We start from the raw sequence: 21,228 nt of genomic DNA on the forward strand, positions 1-21,228 counted from the left end.
GGGTTGCCTTCAATGGAGGCGCCTTATCTTCGCGGGAAAAATACCAGATTTTTCCTATTGAATTACAACGCGACGAAGCCTACGTGGGCAAGAGAGAACCAAGGTGTTTATTTGTTGACTGCCGCGCCCGCGCAAAAATTCCTCTAATGCGCGCGTGTTTTCGGATGTACGAGTGCGGCTATACGGCAGCGGGCGCGCTAGCGAGGGAATAGGTATTTTTAGGTAAAGTGACTCAAAAGATACGCGCGGCGGCGAGCTTTTTTTGCGCAAAGAGAGCTTTCAGCGGACGGGTGGGCTTGCGCGAGGATTTTGTTTCTTTCGAGTGTCTTCCTCACAAGGAAGAGAGAGGGAGAGTTTTATTCTCTAAATCATCGTCGCGCTGCAGTGTGGTTCGGAGGTATTTTTAAATATTGAAAAGTTTCATAATTGAATTGATTACTCGAAGCTTCTCGCCCTCTTCCCGATGTTTATTTTAGGAACGCGGCAACAATCGAACCGTTTTTACAAATATAAAACTACAACTCATCCTCTCGGAAGCAAACAAAACTCTCCTATTATATAGCCCCCGCGAACCGCAATCCTAAGCGCGCGATTGATTAGCCTCCCGCGTGCAAAGAGTATAAGTTACTCTTTTCCCTCCAAGTAGCAGTGTTTCCGTTTTTATAATCACTGAAAAACCTCGTCCTCTCTCCCCACTTGTCATCCATAAGTCGGATGCGCACACGCATGCATTTATATACATCTCGGCGGCCGCACGCGCGCGCGCAATGCAAAGTGTGTAGCGTGGATTTGAAAATAACCAGCGTGTGTAGGACCGGGGAACGAAGCGAGAGAGAATGACTGAGCGCCAGTCTATTAATAACCCCAAGACTCGGGTGTATCTTTGTCGCTCGGCAGAGTTCAGCATCTCGGCGGCGCTGCTGCTTCGGGGAAGGCTTTCCTCGGATGAAAATCCGAGGCGTTAGTTTATTTGCAATCGCCGCCCGTCAACATGTGACCGAACCGCGGACGATCGGATCGTCGTCGTCTTTCTCTCTCTCTCTCTCTCTCTCTCTCTCTCTCTCTCTCCTCGCAGTCGACGTTCCCCGGTATTAGAGTCACCTCGTCTACCTTATCCAGTCCAAGTGTACCAGCGGTATTGCATCTCTCCTCGTCGATCGTCGAAGATATGCAGCGTTCTGGAATAAGGAGTAGCTGAAGGCACACGCATTACACACGCGCGCACGGAGTGAGCACACGGAGCGCCACCCGAGGTCTAAATAAAGAAAACCGCCCGACGACTCGCGAATGAGAAGTGCATCTTGCGACGGCCGGATATGTGTGTGAGCGAGCGGCCGACGACGAGTTAGCGCGAAATGGTCGAGCACATGAGCGCTCTGCAGACACAACAGCAGTCCTTCGATGGCGGCCGTCCGCAGCGCACCAGTTGGCACCATCACCATCACCCGGACTCATCCGCGACTGCTGGCTCGCCGCATCACCAGCACAGGTTCTCGCTGTTCAGGTGGTTCGTCAAGCGGCGCGACTCGACCTCCTCGGCCGACCGTCACCAGCACAGGCGGCGATCCCACCGACATCAGCTCTTCCGAAGGCACAAGCGACGCGGCTCGAGCTCCAGCTCCGGCAGCAGCTCCTCGAGCGTCGACACCTTCTACAGCACAGCGACCGTTCGCAGCTTCGCTTTTCACAGCGGAACCAAGAGGGACGCCGCGGACGCCCTGCTGAGGCATCGGGATTCCCGGTCCAACGGGCCCGCGGTAGGACCCTTTGCGCCCGGCGCGGTCAAGCTCGTCGAGAAGCAGCGCAGAGGCGATGGTCTGCTGAAGAGGAGGGTTCAGGCGGCCACGTGCACGCTGCCCACGGCGTTCTCTCAGCGACAGGACATCGAGACCAGGTACTCCCTGCACCCGGTGGTCAACAGCGCCTTCATCTCCTACGACAGCATACCCGCCGTTGGCCGCGGCCCCCGAGCCTTCGCCGAGGACAGAAGAACCGCCGCCAATAACAATAACCACAAGTTCAACGGGGACACCCTGACCTCGGATTCCTCGCTGACGTCGAGCGCGCGGAGGGTGCACGTGAAGGGCAAACGAAGAGCGCCCGATCCACCGACCGCCGCCAACGCCGATGTGGTGCGCGTCAACCCCGCCGGTGGCAGACGCAAGCGCAGACCGGCGCCCAAACCTCCCGGAAACACCAACGCCACCACAACGCCTCAGTCCAGCAACCAGAACACACTGTCGTCAGAGGCGTCCGCGGCTGGTATGGACTCGCTGCTGACTCTGAAAGTCACCGACTGTCCGATCATCAGTAACGACACGCTGGTGCTGCGCCGTGGCGTCCTACTGTCGAAGAAGAACGTGTGTGGAAGCCCCAAGTCCGAGCCCAGGACACCCGTGACTTTCGTTTACGGTGACTCGGACAGCGGAACCGCGGCGAGCACCACCGCCAGTACTCAGACCAAGGACAGTGGAAAGAACGGAGTGAAGCTGGGCTCCATGATGCCGAGGCCCTGGTACAAGCGCAACGTCTTCCACGAATCCAGTGGTGGTTCCAGGGACTCTACCAGTACCAGACGAGGAGGTGGGGACTTCCTGAGGAGGCTACCATCGCCCGTGCCTCCCGCGGACGCCAAGGACGAGAATGCGTCACCGGCGTCAACGTCCTCAAGTCTGTCGTCATCGTTCCCCTTCGAAGGTTCGCTGTCACGACTGGGTTTTTTCCAGCGTTCGGCGGACGACAAAAACAAGAAGGAGAACAAGCGCAAGTCGGGTGTGTCGATTCTGACGAATATCAGCGAGCTGGACAAGGAGGCGGCTGCTATTGTCCAGGAAGAGCAGGCGCGCAACCGTGCGTCAATGATCCTCCAAGCTGCCAGACTGGACGAGGACTTCGAGCGCCGTATGGGCGCCAGCGAAGACATGGTCCAGGAAATCGTGAACTCCTCGATGGAGAGCTCGCCGAGGAGGAGCACCAGAGCGCTGATATCTAAGTTCAACGCGATAGGAGGCTCGAGTTTCTTCGGTCGGAATAGCAGCTCCTCGCCCAAGGCCAAGGCCAAAAGGTTCAGCCAAGAGTGCGGAAACGATCGAAGGGAGCACGACGACAGGGATAGGGACCTGTCCAGGTACTTCCTGCCGTTGCAGACGCAGGCGGCGGCGCCGAAAAGAGAATCGGCCGCGATCTTCACGGAGGTGGTGCACTCGCCAAAAGCTCCTGTGATCGCGCAAATAAAACCGCTGTCGACGACAACGATGACAACGACGACGACGACGACAACGCCAACTGTGAGTCAGAATTCAAAATTGGACAAGAGCAACGCCGAATTTGCCAAGACTCTGGCGGCAGAGCTGGACGACGTGGCCACGGGGATCGCGAAGCTGAGGCGCGAGCTCGATGACAGACCTCGACTGACGGACGAGGACAAGTTGAAGAAGGAGAGGAGCCCTTCGCCGGTGGTTCTAAACAAGCCCAATCAGAGAGACAAGGAACTGGCCAAGTTCAACCGGGAGTTCAGCAAGATCTTCGACGAGATCGATCGACAGCTGAGGAGTAGAGACTCAAGGCCGGCCAACACGAGGAGCAGCTCAGGCAACCCCACTGAGACCTCGATCTCGAACCAAGTGGCCAAAGTGCTGGACATTCTGGTGAACGCGGAGAAAGACGCCGAGGCAGCGAAGAGCATGTCCCCACCGCCCGGTAAATCGACCAACACGTCGGTGGACTCGACGGAGAGCGCGAGCAGCAGCAGCAAGGAGACCGGTAGAACGAAGAGAATCAGCGGCGTAGACGATAAAACGACGATGGAGCTGAAGGAAATGCTGAAGGAGATGAAGCACAGCTTGCCCAAGCGATCCAAGCCCAAGCCCAAGAGAAGTCCCGAGAGAGACGACCCAGCTGATACCGTTCAAACGAACAAACCGTCCACCTCGGGGATCGGGCCGAAGCCGACCTCGACGAAGGTGTCCTCTGGAGTGCAGACCAGCGGCAACGTGCGGAGGATCGTCACGGAGATCGCGGCTAGCAATCCTGCACCGGTCAGACCGATGGACAGCGAGAAGAAGACAGCTCCCGGCAACGCGTATCAGCTGATCAAGGACACCGAGTTCGCGGAGATCAAACGAGCGCGTCCAGATAACACGTACGCAAATGTGCACTGTACTGAAAAAGTTGAATCGGTAAGAATCGATCCAAGAGGCGCCACTGGAGGGGTTGCCAAGGATATCGATAAGCCGAGGTTGGAGAGGACGGGCAGCTCGAAAACCGAGAGGAGCGACGAAGGTAGTATTCCTTATACTCCGATTAGCGTGAAAAATGTTGTTAACTATATAAGTTGAAACTGATATTTTTGTTCTCTTCCAAAACCAACAGGTGAAAAACTCGAGGAGATAAAGAAGCAATGCATGAACACCCTGGCGGTAAATCGATTGCTGCGGAAACTGGAGGCGGCTATCGCATCGGGCCATCACCAGCTAGCGGCTGGTCTGGCTAAAGAATTGGCTCAGCTGAAGATACACTGCTCGGTCGTGAGACAGCGATCTAGTACCGCCAAGCGAAAGCTCAATCTCAGCATGTACATAGAGGATAAACAAGCACATCAGGGGCCCATACCACTACAGGTGAGAATCACGTTACTCTGCATCAGCCTAGCTATTGAGATAAGTCACCATGATCCTCGGTACATTCAGTTTTAAATTGCAAATTGTTTGTACTTTAGCTTCCCGCGAACATGACGGTGGCGCAGCTGAAGGCCAAAATTCAAATTGAGTTCGAGATACCGGCGAACGTGCAGCGCTGGATTATCGGCAAAAATTTAGCTGACAATGATGAATCGAGTCTCGAGGAGTTGCAAGCCGTTGAGGGATCACCTGTATTCTTGTATTTAGTCGCGCCACCAGGTACGTTACGAATATGTATAGAAAACTGCGTGTACGGGGTAATGCGAAATAAAAAGCACGACACATGACGCTTGCGCGAGATGAGTAAAAGTACGAGGAGAAGAAAAACGCCATCGCTCGGCATGAATTACTTTTAGATTTGCAGGATAAAGAGGCGATTAAAACGGAGAAGCGGGAGAAAGAAGAGCAAAAGAAGGAAGTGGAAGTGGCGGAGGTTGCAATGAATGAAAAGAATGACGAGCAGGAGCTGATTCACGAGATAAAAGCGGAAATTGAGCCTGGGCCAGAGCCCCAAGCTCAGCCCGAACCCGAAGCTGCGGGTACCGTGGAGGAAGCGAAAGCTGAGGCTAAAGTTGAAGAAGTAAGATTATTAATTTAATTGGTGAAGTACAAGGATATATTGGGCAAACAAAATTTTGGTTCTGTATAGCGATCGGGTAAAAAAGTTGAACTCATTCTTTCCGAACGATATGTAAAAAATATAACGATTCCATATAATCAGAGTAAATATATCTTTGTGGAACGGACGGATTCGCTTTGCAAACAAAAATGAATCTATATCAGCATTGCGATACCAATAAACGCGCGAGAAACTGGCTTCTGGCCAATAGTTGTTTTCTCGGCGTGAACTCGGATGATAATAGACAAAAGCAAACATTATGAATTTTTCCAGGTGAAGGAGGAGATTGAACTCACGAAAGAAGAGAAGCTGAAGCGCTACGAAGAGCTGATGTCCCTCGAGAACTGTGACGTTATCTTGAACACTGAGCCTATCGAGTGTCCTGTTTGCTTTATGATTACCGTTCCCAACGAAGGTGTCATACTGAGGGACTGTCTACACTCATTTTGCAGGTAAATACTTACTCACTCTGTAAATGATTTACAAGGTGTGTGTTCGATTTGGGTGAGAAATTCCGGAAAAACTTGGAATCAAATCAATCTCCGGTGATGCGTAACGAATGAAAAATGTAAATACTTCTTTTTTATTCGTATTCAGTTCGATAATGATACGTTAAAAAGTATCCGTAAAAACGGTCAAAAAATTACTTTTATGACACGCCGTGGCGTGAACCTCGATTTATGCCACGCTCGTGAAAAAATGCACTCGCTAAATCTCGGTTTACGCACGTTGTGTCATAAAATATCGTACGGTACTAGGGGGGTAAAGGGATTTCACCCTCGTGGGGACTTATCAGCCTCGCTTCGCTCGGGCGATAACGTCCCCACGAGGGTGAAACTATAACTTTACCGCACTAGTGTCGTAATATACTATTATTATTATTATACCCTGAGGATAGAAGTTTCTATCATTATAATAGTGTAACATTCTTATTTAATTAATAGGAATAACAATTTTTTCCACATTGAGATACATTGAAACTAAAAGAAATATTATAGTGAATCTTAGATTCGACCATATAGTTCATTACCGATGGGCTTCAAGATATTTTTATAGCACGTAGAATTTCAGATTTTCCTAAAGTAGTATAGGTCATTGGGTACATATTTTCTGTTATTTTGTTAATAAATCGTATAGCATATATAATTTACCAATTTTTTAAAAAATTGGAAAAATTAGTATCACAACAAAAAATGCTCAAATTAGGTTGTCCTTTTGCTGCTGTATCTTAAGATTAAAAATGTATTACTGCAATTAAGTTTAATAGGTGAGGTTCAACCAAATATTTTAACTTTTTCAACTTTTTTATTTTATTTAATTGTAATATTTTCTCAAATTTTGCACTCATAATTGATACAGAAAGAGGAAGATACCTAAATTTTGAGAAATTTTTATAATTTTTTAAATGAAATATTGCAAACAAAAGACGTTGAATTATGGGGTTACTCGCTAGTCTCTTGCGTACTAGGTTGCGACTAAAAACACAAAATTCAACACTCCGATTTTTAAAAAAGCTTTTGAGCATTTTTGATACAGTAAAAAACTCATTTTTGGGCAAAAAAAAACTATGGAGCTTCTAAAATCAATCTAGATTACGGTACATCAGAGTTAAACTTCATCTAATGCCTTGACATTCAATTCAAACTTACCTTACCTGAAATTCGTAAGCAGAAAGCAAGAACTCAATATTTATTAGGATCGGATAATAGTATAATTACATATAAAAATAAAAAGAATATGAGTCGAAACGCTTACTCATAAAAATTAAATAATAATAATAGTACACATTATGCAACAAGGGACTAAAGTCGTAGATTATTCCCGCGGCTGAGTTTACTGTACCCCGTAATCACCCGAGGGATTGCGATTGACTTTAGTCCCGTGTTGCATATAAGTAGAACTTATATTCACGACTTAACTGTGTAGCCGCTTTGTTGTCTTGAAAAATCGGACCTACACATCCATTGTTAAAACAAACTAAAATTTGAAAATGTATACATTTATAACTTTATTTCTTCAAATGCGGAAAAAAAATATGAGGGAATAAAAAGCTACTTTAGTCCCGCTTTTCAGGACAATCAAGTAGCTATTATAGTTGATTCGTGAATAAATAAAAAATTTGATTTCAGATTATGCGTAGCCAATACCGTGCGATACTGTGAAGAGGCCGAGGTTAAGTGTCCTTACCGGGACGCAGATTACACGTGCGAGTCGACTCTTCAGGAGCGCGAGATCAAGGCCGTAAGTCTGATTCCATCTATACACGCGGTTATAAGAGTTCATTAATTCTTTGCTTGCAATCTCTTATCACTTAAACTACTGTTGCAGCTCGTCGCGCCCGAAGTCTACCAGCAGCACCTCGCCAAATCCATAGCTCAAGCGGAGAACAACGCCGGCAAGAACGCTTTCCACTGCAAAACACCCGACTGCCCAGGATGGTGCATTTACGACGACAACGTCAACAACTTCCTCTGTCCGGTCTGCAAGGTCAACAACTGTCTTACCTGCCAGGTGAGCTATAACTACATATCGCTTAATTTGTTGACTCAATTTGAAAAGCACTACGTCTTGAACAAAAAATGTAACATTGCGATGCCCAGGTACATCAATTGAATCGCAATGTATATTACTTAAAAAAATATGATGATAAATTGAATCTTTGAATACTTTTACACAAAATAAAATTAAAAAACCAAAAATGATCATTAATCCATATTTTGTTCAACGTGCAACAGGCCGTTCACATGGGAAAGAATTGCCGTCAGTACCAAGAAGAGCTTAAATACTCAAAAGAAACCGACCACGAGTCCAAGCGAACAGCGGCGATGCTCGAAGAGATGGTCGAGCGTGGCGAAGCCCTACCCTGTCCCACTTGTGCAGTGGTTTTAATGAAAAAATGGGGCTGCGACTGGCTTCGTTGCTCTATGTGCAAAACTGAAATATGCTGGGTGACTCGCGGTCCGCGCTGGGGCCCCGGAGTGAGTATTTCTACGACTTCGAGTTCAATTCAAATGAAAAATATAAAACAAAAGATTATTTTTCTTTATTTGGGTTTCAGGGCAAAGGCGATACTTCAGGTGGCTGCCGATGCGGCGAGAACGGCGTCAAGTGTCATCCGAAATGCAATTATTGTCACTGAGAACGAGAGAGCTTATTATTGTTTCCATCGGATAAAGCGACCTTTATCCGATCGAGAGAAAATAGCCAAGATGTACAGACTATATCCATAGATGTTTTCAATTAATCAAGAATCTCGAGTCAAACGCTAGTTGCGCGAGAGGAGAAAATGTGAAAGAATAACAGAGTGATAAAATATAATTAATTAAGGGCCTAATTTCAATTTTAATTAATACTCTTATTTATATTCTTATACAAAGGAATCTAGTCGCAGTTTACGTAAAGCTTTATGTAAACCTATAACGCGTAATAAATTATCGATATGGTTTGAAAAAAAAACGTAAAGGCACCGTTAATTACTCATTCGCATCACAGGGTTTATCTTCTTCTTTTGTACATATTTGTTTTAACCGGGTAACCAAAGTAGATTGATGATGCGTCAACTGCTGATTTAGATTTCCTCCAGCTGCAGTACGTAAGACTTGGACAAGACCAGCTTGTGCAGTCACGAGATCCAATGAACCATATTTGATGAAGTCATTGAGGCGCAAAAACTTGCCGTCAAGAATCCCAGCTGGAAGACAATATTTAAATTAATAGACATGTAAAACCAATTCGATTATGAGAAACTGAATTTATTATTTACCCATTAAAATAAGTTGAGGTGTTCTTTTCGTAATTTGGACCAATTTGGGGACATTTGTTTCTGGACTAAAGACAAAGTAAGAGACAGGCATAGTCGGCAAGCATAACTTCAAAACTGCCTCGTAATTGCTGTCTTTCAAGGCTAAATTTAATATACTTGGTTGGTATCCTTTAAAGTACATGTTCGCCCTCTTGAGTGGTACAGCATATTCAAACTGTTGCTCTGATTTGATGGAATTTGCATGCAAAATGGCGACCATTCTTGAGGTCTTAAACCAATTGAGGCATTCTCTTGCTATTATTACATCATATGGGTTAATAGGTTTTGTTTTCTGCATGACTGTCTGAGAGATCCGTTTACAGCGTTCCTTCAATGGTTTTTGAGTATCTGGATTCGATATGAAAGGAGTGATGAACTTCAAAACTTTTCCTCTTTCATGATGCGGGGGTCTTGGTCGCTGGATGTTGATCTTTCCTCTAAATCGCTTCTGTTGTGTGAAAACTGATCTTCGGATTGGTTGAAATGCTGTAAAAGATGAAAAATTCGGTCAATAAAAACACTAATGAATATGCTTATTCGACCTAAACTGAAATATTTCATTTTTAATCCTTTGATGAAACAGGAGGCATATATGCTGATCAGAATATTTTCAATATGAGTAAACTAAGTTTGAAAACGAATGCTCTTTTTGTATACAATAAATATATTCTTTGAATAATTATAAAAGCCATGCTGAAATTTATTTTTTAGACTAAATTTTATACTGTTTTTTTTAATATGCTATAAGCAATTCATGGAAAATATGAATGCAAAAATATATTGTATAATATAGTTACGGTCTATAGGTTTTATCAAAAGACAAAATAATTATAGAAATTCGTACAAAGTTCCGTTTTATTTACTTTTTATTTGTCTTACAATAAGAGCCAACCTATATTATATAGGGTACTCTGGATGACCTTTTCGACAAACTTTTAAAAACTAATAACATTTTTTTCGTTTTTTTTTTGTAGAAGTTTTCAGTCACTTTTGATCTTAAATCTATTTGTTTAAATTATTCAAAGAATAAACCAATTCAAAAAGAGTTTATACCAAACATAATATAAACAAAAATACAAACATATTTTTCTACACGGAAAAATTTTACACAAATATTTTCAACACAAGAATTAATTTTACTCCACTGCAAAACTCTATACAAGCATACAAGATATCGCTATACCATTGTTACAACAATGTTTAGAATTTTGTGCAGAGCTTTGCAGTGAAGTAAAATTATTAAAAATTAAATTAAATTTGTATATGGTATTTTTGTGTTTAGTATGTTCAGTGACAAAGAGTTGATTTTATTTTTTAATTTGCACAATCATAAACCCCCCAGTTATAATTTAATAATACATTTTCAAATAGCCAATGTCTAAAAATGTCTTAACTATTAAGTACACGATAATTCAATAAATTATTTTTACTGCTTGTAGGCTAGAAAAATATAGTAATTAAGTTTTTTTAACTGTTTGAACAATAAATGATATAAAGTTATCAGCTGTTATTCTGGTCTGGTAAATGAAATACTTCAGTCATGTTAACAATAGTCGCAACAAAGTCTCACCTAAAATAATTAAAAACTTCATCCAATCTAAGACCCTTAATACGCATTGATTATTTACTTATAAAATTTACATTTGGTTTGGAATTTACAATTTTATGTGGGCGATGAAATTTGCAATATACGATTTGCATTTTTCCTAATTGTCGAATTCGCGTGACGTTTAAGGCTTCGTGCTAAACATTATCCACAAAATAAGATACATGATTCGTTCGCTCTGCCATATGTATAATAAACATCAAAGTGAAGTACAAAATTATATTTACAAAAATTCATTAATTCTATCGATTTCGTTTCCTTCCAGCAGACATAAGGCACTTTGGAATAGTTTCTAGAAAAACTTACAAAGTGATAGTGCACTGATCGTCTTTTGACAGTAAAAAATGTATATATAATAAAAGAATAGATAAACGCATACAAGACGCTCATGCACTATCTAACATGATTTAAAATTTTTTTCTTAGATTTTTTCGAAAACGCATATTTGAAATTTCTTCTTTTTTTTCTTTTTTTAATTATGCTATGTAGTTAATCGTCCCACTGCAATAATTACTGGACTCATGACGATTTTCAATGTTATCGCCAAAATTAAGCGACTTTCGATTTTTTCCGAGGCGCAGCATGGACCTGATTCCCTTCCTTCTAGACCTCTTGTACCGATCGTCTAGAGCAGAATTCAACGACGCCTGTTTGATGTCTCCTCGAGCGTTTGTGAAACCCTGATCTTCTTTATTATTACTACTGTTGGATACCTCAGCAGTGTGAACATCATCAACTAGCCAATGCTTTCTTGGTAATGTGAGCTTATTGTTACTTCCTGGTCCTGGAATGGTATATAAATACTCGGGCTGGGAATGCTTCGAACTCTCTCCAATTGATGATTTGCTACTGTTTGTTGTTCCAAAACTGTCAGCTTTGTAGTCCTTACTATGATTTTTTTGCTCGTCAGATTTATTATTATTATCTCTGCCTTCGCGAATTTTTTTGTTTCTTTTGTAGGTGTCTGTATTTTTGGCATCAAGGGCGGCATGTCTTTTTTCTGACATGCTCTGTCTTCCTAAAGCATCTCTAGAAAATTTGTTTGTTGGTGAAGTAAACTCTTCAAGCGATAGTTGACTGTCATATGCTGGATCTCCAGAATACTGGCTGTCCTTGTCATCAGCACTTTTTTTAGGCTCTGTGTTAGAACTGTGAGAATTTTCGTTAGACTCCTCTGCTAATACTGATTTCAAATGATCATCCCGTTGACCAATACTTAGTTTTTTTGCAATACTGACTGGATCCATCCATGTTTTGTTCGTTGCAATACAGTAGCTTTCATTTCTTAGACTATTTTTATTATATTGTTCTGTAAGCCTATCAATGACAGGATTCCATGGTGAGGCTGATGCTGCAAGCAAGCTATTGTCTAAAATATCTGTTTGAGAATTCAAATTATTTTTTTCCTTGACGTGTCCATCATTTTGTTTTGTATTAGAATTCATTATGAAGACACTACTCGAAGAATCTTTGCATGTAGATGGGGAAACCTTATCTGAAAAGTTTTTTTCCGAGTTACTAGAAGTATCGTACGAAGAAAGTCTTCGAGCAATTACAAGTTGAATAACGCCAGTGATAGAACTATTTGTATTAAACATAGCCCTTCTCAAAGTTTCCATAGCATCGGAGTTGGATAATCCAACCAATGAAACTCCATTGACAAGAAGTAATTGGTCGTTTGTTCGTAATCTCCCATCTCTTGAGGCTGCACCTCCATGAAGTACACTTTTAATAAAAATACCCAAATCCGTATTGCTGCTGTCTTCAGCAGTGCTAGTTTTACCTTTAACACTGACACCCAAACCAGCCTTTTCAGAATCATGAACTGGAATGTCTAAAGTAAGAATCATTCGATTCTTTCTTGGAGATAAAACAACATCATTGGCTACCTGTGTAGTTTTGTAATTGCACTTATCATATGCTTCTGCTTCTTCTTTCTTCTTTGTAGGAGAATCTTGTGGAGATTTCCAGTTCTTAGATGTATCAGGAGTATCAGATGTATTGGCGCACACTTCTTCTTGTCGAGATACAACTAAACGAACCTTGCCACCTGGTGGAATACTTCGGAGCAATGCAACAACTTCAGCTTGACTTTTTCCTGTCATTTCTAAATTATTAACTTCAAGTAACCGATCACCTGGCTTCAATCTACCATCTTCAACTGCAGCACCTTTAGGAAGTATATTTTTGATATAAATTGGACAGTGACCTCCAGCAGGATTATCTCTTGTGGTAACGCTGAAACCCAATCCATTGTTTCCCTTGGTTAGTTCAATCTCAATCATTTTTCCTATTTTACGAGTATTTGCTGTTTGTAGTACATTATAATTAGCACATTGCAACCGCTTTATGCTGTCGTCATTTTCTCCAGTTTTTTCTGAGCTACTGGAAGTTCCCAAAGTCTTCTGTATATTTTTATCTTGCGGAGATTTTTTATGTTTTAATACGGATATTTTCAAACAAGATTCATTCATGCACGATCGAAAAATTTCTTGAACTTTAGAAAATGGTATTCTTAATAGATTGTGTCCATTTATTCTGATAATTTTATCATGTAAATCTATTTGACCATCTTTAGCTATCCGTCCATTAGGCTCTATTCCTTCTACTCTAAGTCCTTGATCATTTCCTAATAAGTCATAACAAGGCACAACATGTAGTCCAAGTGGTCCTGCTTCATTTTTAATAATTATTTCACAAATCTCTCCTTGATCTAGTAAGTCTGGCTTCAAGTTTGGCATTTCATACAAAGCTTTTGCGTCTTGTCCGAGAGGTTCCTTGCGTCGGGATTCACGAGGAAGTGAAAGTGCAGAATAAGTTGTTAAACACGGTTCTCTTGAAGAAAGTACATGCATTGATAATCTTTTAGTACTCTCTCTTTTGATGTTACCAGTGGATCTACTTGTGTACATGCGATGTTCCTTAGTATCTGTATGAAAAAAATCAGGACTATTGGTCCCAACAGAACTCGCTCCATCCCCACCTGCATGTACTACATCAGATCCAGCAAAGTGAGCAACAATTTGCTCTCTGTCATCTGCAACATCACATAATCTGTCGTCTGGATCGAGGATTCCACCACCAGTCAATGAAGATAAGCTGTTAATAGTCAATGTACTGTCACTTTTTCCTGTGGCTTTCTTGTATCGAAGCATAGCCTCATGCATGAGGTCCCTGACAAGAAGACTGCCATCTCCACAAGGCACAACAACTCGTATATGATCAAAACACACGGTTACCTTCATGTTTACTTTGCCTTGGCATTACAAGGTAAGCGTAAGATAATCACAGTCTGTGGACTCAAATGGAGCGCATGTGAATTGCAGCAGAATACCAAGCTACTTAATTCAGTATTGGAATGTAGTGAAATTATTTATTAGATTGGAAGCATTAGAAGCAACAGGTGCATTAATATCACGTTTTATTTGTATTGTTCACTCCCATCTCCTAAGAATGAATCAGTGACGCGACGCACTCGTGACTCCAACTTGATAAACGTCGTGAATTCCTTGATTTGCTTGCACTATCGATTAACATTACGTCGCTCTTCGTTCTTTGCTATTATTCGGATGAAACACTTATAAGTATAATGTAAAAAAAACTACTTTAAAACGAACGAAAAACTATAACGCGATTATGGAAAATACGCAAGGACAGACGCACTACGCCATTACGACGTTTTTGTTTCCGCGGCGTTCCACACGTACGGAACAACGAACAGCGACAAACGACTGTGTGCGGCATGAACATTGAAGAAAGTGCCACCGCTATGTAAAACATATATGTAGTGGATCCGTTATAAAGCGCCATCTACTGAGCATAAAGTATCTAATACATAAAATACGTTTCCCTACCTAAATTATATGAAACTTTATAATAATTAATCATTGAGTTAAAAATAATTGCTATTTGACGGGCAATAAAGATTTACTTAACAGTAAACGTAAAAATGTAGTATTGCTTTGATTTATAAGAATTATTCATAAACATAAAGCATTTATTTTTCATATTATGTGGAAATCACCAAACCTATTGAAATTTATTTTAAATAAATATCACTGAATGTTATTCTTTTAAATTAAAAAAATACAGTAAATAATGACTTTTTTCGTAGATTAATAAAAAAAATTTATTCGTTTGTTTGATAATGTTTTTACTTGAGTTCGACATTTATTTATAATCAGCTAAAAAACTTTGAAAACGTACTTAATGGTAATGATTATAAATATATTAATAATGAAGCAAAAGATATTAAACATTCTCATGAATTTATAAAATCTGTACAAAGACAAATCTTGAATAAAAATTCAATTATTTTTAATCATACTAAATTGCATTAAATTTCAAAAACTAAAATCATCAGGATATTACAAAGTCATACACTATTCAAAATTTGACTAGGCCTACAAAAATTTAAATTTAATATAGTGTAAAATGACAATTTTTGCGATACCAAAAATATTTTATATAAAAAAATAGTATAATTGAAAAATAATATCAAAACAACTATAAAAACAAAAGGATTTTGTGCTACAATTGTCTCTAACTTGATGTTTCCAACAATGAAAACTAAGTTCTGTAATGTTATATAATATGTGTCAAAATAATTAAAAAATCCTATTCAATTTTTTATAGTTGTGTTAGTCCGGAGAAAAATGTGTCTATAATTTACATACTATTAGAAAATGTATGATTAATGATAAAATAATGTAGCATTATTACAAGCTAGCATCGAAGAAATTATGAAGTAATTAGGTTGTTATGCAGTAGCGACAAATTTCAAATTATTTTAACTTTGTATTTGAAAAATAAATGCCAGGTTTTGGATGAATTCCATTGTCTGCTGCATTCAAGATATTTAAATTTTAAACTTTTTGAATTAAAGAGTGGTCTATTATGTGACAAGTAAAGGAAAAAAATAACAAATTTTGATACACAAATATTTGTTTAATGTATTAAACTCGATACTTTATAAATACTGTACTTATAAGTAATATGTTTAATATTGAAGGCTTGTATGCAATCTCTTGGTCTATTATATGTAACGCAAGATGATAAGTCAATATCAATGTCTACATAAACGCATTCGACAACAAAAAATTTTTAATTAACAGATGTATGGTCTCGTTAATTACTTAACATGATGATTTCTTTAGAAATACTTATAATGTATCCTATCAAGTTATATATAGCAGAAAAACATTGTAACGACGTTTTTCGTAATGCTATTCTATTAAAATCATAAATCATAGGTTAGAATACTATCTTTTATATAATTCAACAATATTTATATTTTCTAGTATAATATAAAACGCAACAAAAATAAAACTATAGAAGAAATTAAATATACGAAATTTAAGTCATTTGTCATTAATAATCACGCAATATTTTCAAATTATTCTTGTTTTTAAGTACACTTATGCTACGGCCCTGTGCACGGCAGAATCAGTTCAACAACAAACAGCACTCATGGGGACTTGTAAATGTAATTTTACACACAATTTCGCAATAACAAATATGTGACAAACTACTCACTTTTGTTGATAATCTGTGACATTGTCCCCGAGAATATTTGGACAGCTCGGCGAATTAAAAATCAAAAACTACCACACGTGCAAAACCGAGGCACCGCACTTTGGATCCCTCAAGTCGACAACAATGTACGGCACTGTCAAATTCTTGACCGTCACTATAGCTCTCTTGAGTATCATACGGACGGTCCCGAATTCCAGATTCCGCGCACAGAACAAATTTCATTTCACTGCATTTCTCGCTAGCATTTGATAATGAAGTTTAATTAACTGTTTACGTTCGCATTGACACATTGCTTGCAGAGTTTCTTAGCCTTCGAAAGATTTTATCAAATCTTATTGCTGGCGTTGACATTAGCAACATTTCTTTAGTTTCCTTCCAAAATATATTTCATTATTAAATTACACATACACATACATACGTCTTGAATCAATGATTTGTAAGAAGTTGTGAAGTATTTTCACTTGGAACACATGTTACAACCGAAACTTATACTTATATATCATTCTTTGCGCGATTCCCGCAATTGTAAACCGCGTCAGCGAAATTTTTTCTCAACGGCGAACGAACGTAGCGCTCGAATCGCCAACATGGCCAGACTGATGCACAGCTGTTCTCTTCGATTTCTCGGAACTTTGAATTGAGAGCCACATCATAAATCGCGCAGCAAGTCGAAACGCCGAGCTGATACATTAAATTCCCAGTAGCCGAAGGACTAAATCACAATTACGTCATTTAAATAAGAAAACTCTGGAAAAAAATCGCAAAACCTGCAAAATCATCAAGCAAAATGAAGTGGTTCCAGGGTGGCATCGCCGAAGCAATAGCTGCATCGAAAGCTAAGAAAGCCGTTTTTGTTGTTTTCGTTGAAGGTTTGTTTCATTGGAGGTTAAGTTTGTTTCATGACGTGCAAAATTTGGCCTAAACATTTGACACTATTTCGGAATACGCGCCGTTAGATGATGATTATGATGCACGACTGGAGGCATAGATGTCATTCGATTATGCTTAAATTTTCAGGCAAAGATGATGTTTCCCAGGAGGTAGCTCGGAGTCTGAATTCTTCAGAGGTATCATCGAAACTAGAATCAGAAAAATTTGTTGCTATAAGACTAGAGAGTGAATCAGAAAATTACAGATTCTTTGCTCAAATATGTATGCAATTTTTTTTATTGTAGATTTTACTTAAAAATTAATCAAAATAATATGAAAAACAACTTTTTATAACCAGATCAATTGGTTCCTGTTCCATCCATATTCTTCATTGGTGAAAGTGGCACACCTTTGGAAATTATCGGCAATGCTCTATCACCCTCGGACTTGGTAGCAAAGATTGATTCCATTTTGTTGAAAGCAAACCCGCAGTCAACTACTTCATCAGCAAATTTAATTGACGCTGAACAAAAAGCACGTTCCCCTAGTAACAGTCAAGAAACTAATAAATCACAAGGTTCAGAGCCTGCGACATCGAATCCTACTCAAACTGCAGAAGACTCAAGCAGCAATGATGCAACGGCTAATACAGAACTTACTGCAGAGGAAAGAGCTGCAGCAGAAATCACACATGAGGTAATTAATTTCACATACCTCATCAACTCAATTTACAAATATAAAATGAGATGTCACTTTTCTCATTTGAATCAATTTATTTCAGGAAAAATTAAGAAGAGCTAGAGAACTTATCGAATTGCAAAATAAGAAAAGACAAGAAGAAGAGGAACGAAAAGAAAGAGAGAGAGAAATTGAAAGACGAAAAATGGGAAGGGACGTTCAAAAATTGAGACAGCAGCAACAGGATCGTGAAATCAGAGAAGCACAGCAAGAAAGAGCAAGGGAGAAAGCTGCTGAAGCTGCTGCTAGAGAGAAGATATTGAAACAAATTGCTGAAGACAAATTAGAGCGCAAGAGGAAGCATGAAATGCATCTGCAGGTATTATACGTAGCATAAAATGATCATAAATTTTTTTTCTAATTACTTGTGAACTACAATTTAATTTAACTAATAATAAATTCTCTAGGAGAAAAATACTCAGCAAAAGAAAACTGATGAGGAAGCACAAGCTCGAGCAAAAGCTGCTGCTGCTGCCACTGATATGTCAAAAGCTCGAATCCAGTTTAAATTGCCAACAGGAAGTCCTATCACTGGAACATTTGATTCATCAAGTACACTTGGTAGCCTAAGAGCATACGTCGTTCAAAATGCTCAATTGCCATTCCAACGATTTTCAATGTCAGCATGTTTCCCAAGAAAAGATTTTACCACTGCTGATGACAGTAAAACTCTCCTAGAATTGGATTTAGTTCCTTCGTCAGTTATCTTAATTTTACCAGTCAAATCCGTAAGCTAAATTTTTTCATTAACTAATAATTTAAATGTCTGTAAAAACAAAGAAAACAATTTTTTTTATTTTAATATATAAAATAAGCAAAGACATTTGAATCGTTTGTCTATAAAAATAAGATCTAACCCTACCCATGGCACTGTTAAATTTCGTCTAAAATTACGACATTACGAGCACTAATTGGTTTGGAGAATATGTAATACTTCATCACGACCGTTAAGACCGTTCTTTTGTTGTAATTTTTCATTACACAAAAACAGCTTTTTTATAATTATTTTCATGTATTATTTTGATTTTGTATTTTCTGTATTACATTAGTTGTAAAATCGCTCAATCTGTAGTGTTCATCGCTCCTGCGCACCTACATTTTGTACATGAAAGTTTTCAAATAAACGAATAAGTAAATAAAAAATAAAATTATTTCAGAGTAATCCCGCATCTGTAATCAAATCTGCTGACGGTGGCGGGATCTTTTCTCATTTCATTTGGACACTTCTAGCACCCGTCGTTAGCATATACAATTATGTAGTTGGATACTTTAGCGGCAGGCCGCGCGGAGGTGATAACAATAGTGGAAATGAAGATCTAAATCCTGGAAGCTCACTCGGCGGTAATGCAAGCGCAGCTTTTGGACGACTTGGAAATATCGGAGCGAGGTTTGCTATATTCTTACTTGAATTAATTAACGTATTCTTTCAGTTTCAGAAGAAAGTTGATTTTAATACTTTTGTATGGTATAGGAGACTCGGTGGTCAAGGAGCCTCGAAAATCAGGGCTCGCGGGAACGTCCATACGCTTCACTCAGGCGATAACGACAACGACGAAAATAACACATGGAACGGTAATTCAACGCAACAGATGTAATATTTAGTTTTTGACAAAAGAGAAAAATAATAGTACAATCTGTGAATTTTCTACAAGGAATATAAACCAACAAATTTATCATTTCGTCTTAATTGCAGAACGTTTATTATTATTATTATTCTGTAAATAATATTTTAAATTTAATTTCGAATGCTTTCCAGCCGTGAATGATTATCGAGAATAATAGTATGGGATTTAAGATTATCGAACCAACGTTGGGAATTCTATATAACGTCTTTTATTTTATTTTATTTTTGTGAAATTTTCTGTGTATAAGCAGGATTGAATGGAATTTTATTGGTATTCTGGTGATGATGATTAGTGTCACGATCTTACTTTTTAAGTTTGAATTGCTGTATGTATTGTATTTATTGCAACGAGTTTGAAAGGGTTGAGAAGTGTTGAGGAAATTGATATCATACACTTATACATTAGAGCACATTAAGCGAGTTGAGCCAAATCGTGTCTATCTAGCAGTAGACGCAGAAAATTTTAACTCAATATCTGTATAATCACGTTGGCGAATAAGCTATAAATGAATTTCTTTTCCCACGCTTTTTTAATGCTGTTCAGCATCAAGATACATAGGCACAGACAAATAGACGATTTTCAATCAAATGCATTTTGTGAATAAGATGTAAATTTATTCTTTATTGGTGCAAAATAAATGATATTTATCAAGGACCACGGCCAGTTTTAATTCCGTTAATTAAGAAACGAGAAGAACAAAAGAAGAGAAAAACGGAAGAACGTTGCGCAAAGCGGCAGTGTTATAGAAAAAAACAAAGAATTAAAAAGCCCGTAGGAAAAGCCTCGAGAATTCTCGAGCACCCCATTCATCATTTACGATACATTGACGCGGCGACTTTCAACGCCTATTTATATACCTTGCTCCTGTGTGCGCGCGCGCTGCAGCAAGCACCCAGTTCTTAATTATCACTTTCCTAAACTTGAAACTGCCGCTGCAGTTTCTCGCCCCATCTGCAGCCGTATGGTATAGGTGAGCGAGAGCGAAATGCCCGCGTTTCTACATACGCATCAGGTATAGCTGCAGAGCCATTAATTCGGCTTACAAGCTCTGATCAATAAAGCGTGCTTTATTGCGCATTTCATCTTCGTCCTAATTATGCTCGCGCTTATATAGCTATGCGAGCGCGCAATGAATCAGCACCAGCGGCGAGGCGCTTTTAACGCAGCGCTCAAATTAATAGCCCTTGGCTGAACGTCAAATTGTAAATCTTCGGTAATTAACAAATTTTTAAAGGTGTTTACAGATCAAGGAACACGCGGCGTGTTGTTGCTCGCGCGATCGTTTTTAACTCTGCCGTGTATAAGAATTTATAATTTGTAATGAAGAAAAAAACCGTGTATAACGATGTCGATATACCGAAATCTCGATGCGGCATCGCCATTTTCCGCCCGGCAGATCTCCAGCTGGAAGTCCCCGTCGTAAACGATTATTAATCGCCGAGGCGCATCCCGGACAGAAATATTTATGCGTCGCTCGTTACCGGGCGTTTAGAGACACACTCGCCGAGATGCACACATAGACGCACACTCCTCCCTTCGAAACAAGCAGCCCCATACGAGATCATTACGCGCGTATCCTATGTATATACACATACGCGCATATACGAACGAGAGAGTGGGACATCCGCGAGTTAGCATACAGAGTCGGCTGCCAAGTACCGCCCAAAATCTCGGTCGATTGGACGAGGGCCTCGTGACGCTTTGAGCACGTGGCTCGGAGGATCTCCGCCTCAATCGAGCAGAGAGACACTTTT

The 21,228-nt window shown here is 40.1% G+C and overlaps 3 protein-coding genes across 4 annotated transcripts; 2 read left to right on the forward strand and 1 right to left on the reverse strand.

Moving 5' to 3' along the window:
* Positions 1 to 963: 963 nt before the first annotated feature.
* Positions 964 to 8,644, forward strand: LOC100116938. Its single transcript, XM_001601254.6, has 9 exons — positions 964 to 4,281; positions 4,372 to 4,619; positions 4,718 to 4,898; positions 5,036 to 5,259; positions 5,572 to 5,750; positions 7,428 to 7,539; positions 7,627 to 7,809; positions 8,034 to 8,276; positions 8,357 to 8,644. The coding sequence occupies exons 1-9, from the start codon at positions 1,356 to 1,358 to the stop codon at positions 8,435 to 8,437; spliced, it is 4,377 nt and encodes a 1,458-aa protein (XP_001601304.1). The 5' UTR covers positions 964 to 1,355; the 3' UTR covers positions 8,438 to 8,644.
* LOC100117010 (partitioning defective 3 homolog) lies at positions 8,617 to 14,464 on the reverse strand. The gene is made up of 3 exons (XM_003424670.5): positions 11,221 to 14,464; positions 9,062 to 9,586; positions 8,617 to 8,989 (listed from the first exon to the last, which is right to left on the reverse strand). Exons 1-3 carry the CDS (start codon positions 13,949 to 13,951, stop codon positions 8,772 to 8,774), a joined length of 3,474 nt encoding a protein of 1,157 aa, XP_003424718.1. The 5' UTR covers positions 13,952 to 14,464; the 3' UTR covers positions 8,617 to 8,771.
* Positions 14,465 to 16,447: 1,983 nt separating this feature from the next.
* On the forward strand, positions 16,448 to 20,128 carry LOC100117055 (UBX domain-containing protein 4). 2 transcript variants are annotated; one of them, XM_003424676.5, is made up of 7 exons: positions 16,448 to 17,110; positions 17,259 to 17,393; positions 17,470 to 17,807; positions 17,893 to 18,168; positions 18,257 to 18,577; positions 19,007 to 19,190; positions 19,280 to 20,128. In XM_003424676.5, exons 1-7 carry the CDS (start codon positions 17,029 to 17,031, stop codon positions 19,294 to 19,296), a joined length of 1,353 nt encoding a protein of 450 aa, XP_003424724.1. In that variant the 5' UTR covers positions 16,448 to 17,028; the 3' UTR covers positions 19,297 to 20,128. The 2 variants fall into 2 exon arrangements, with proteins under 2 accessions (XP_003424724.1, XP_001601396.2); XM_001601346.5 differs by having other exon boundaries at positions 16,450 to 17,110; positions 19,007 to 19,236; positions 19,321 to 20,128.
* The last annotated feature ends 1,100 nt before the right edge of the window (positions 20,129 to 21,228 follow it).

Source organism: Nasonia vitripennis, chromosome 5 (assembly GCF_009193385.2).
Source record: "Nasonia vitripennis strain AsymCx chromosome 5, Nvit_psr_1.1, whole genome shotgun sequence".
Classification (NCBI taxonomy): Eukaryota; Metazoa; Arthropoda; class Insecta; order Hymenoptera; family Pteromalidae; genus Nasonia; species Nasonia vitripennis.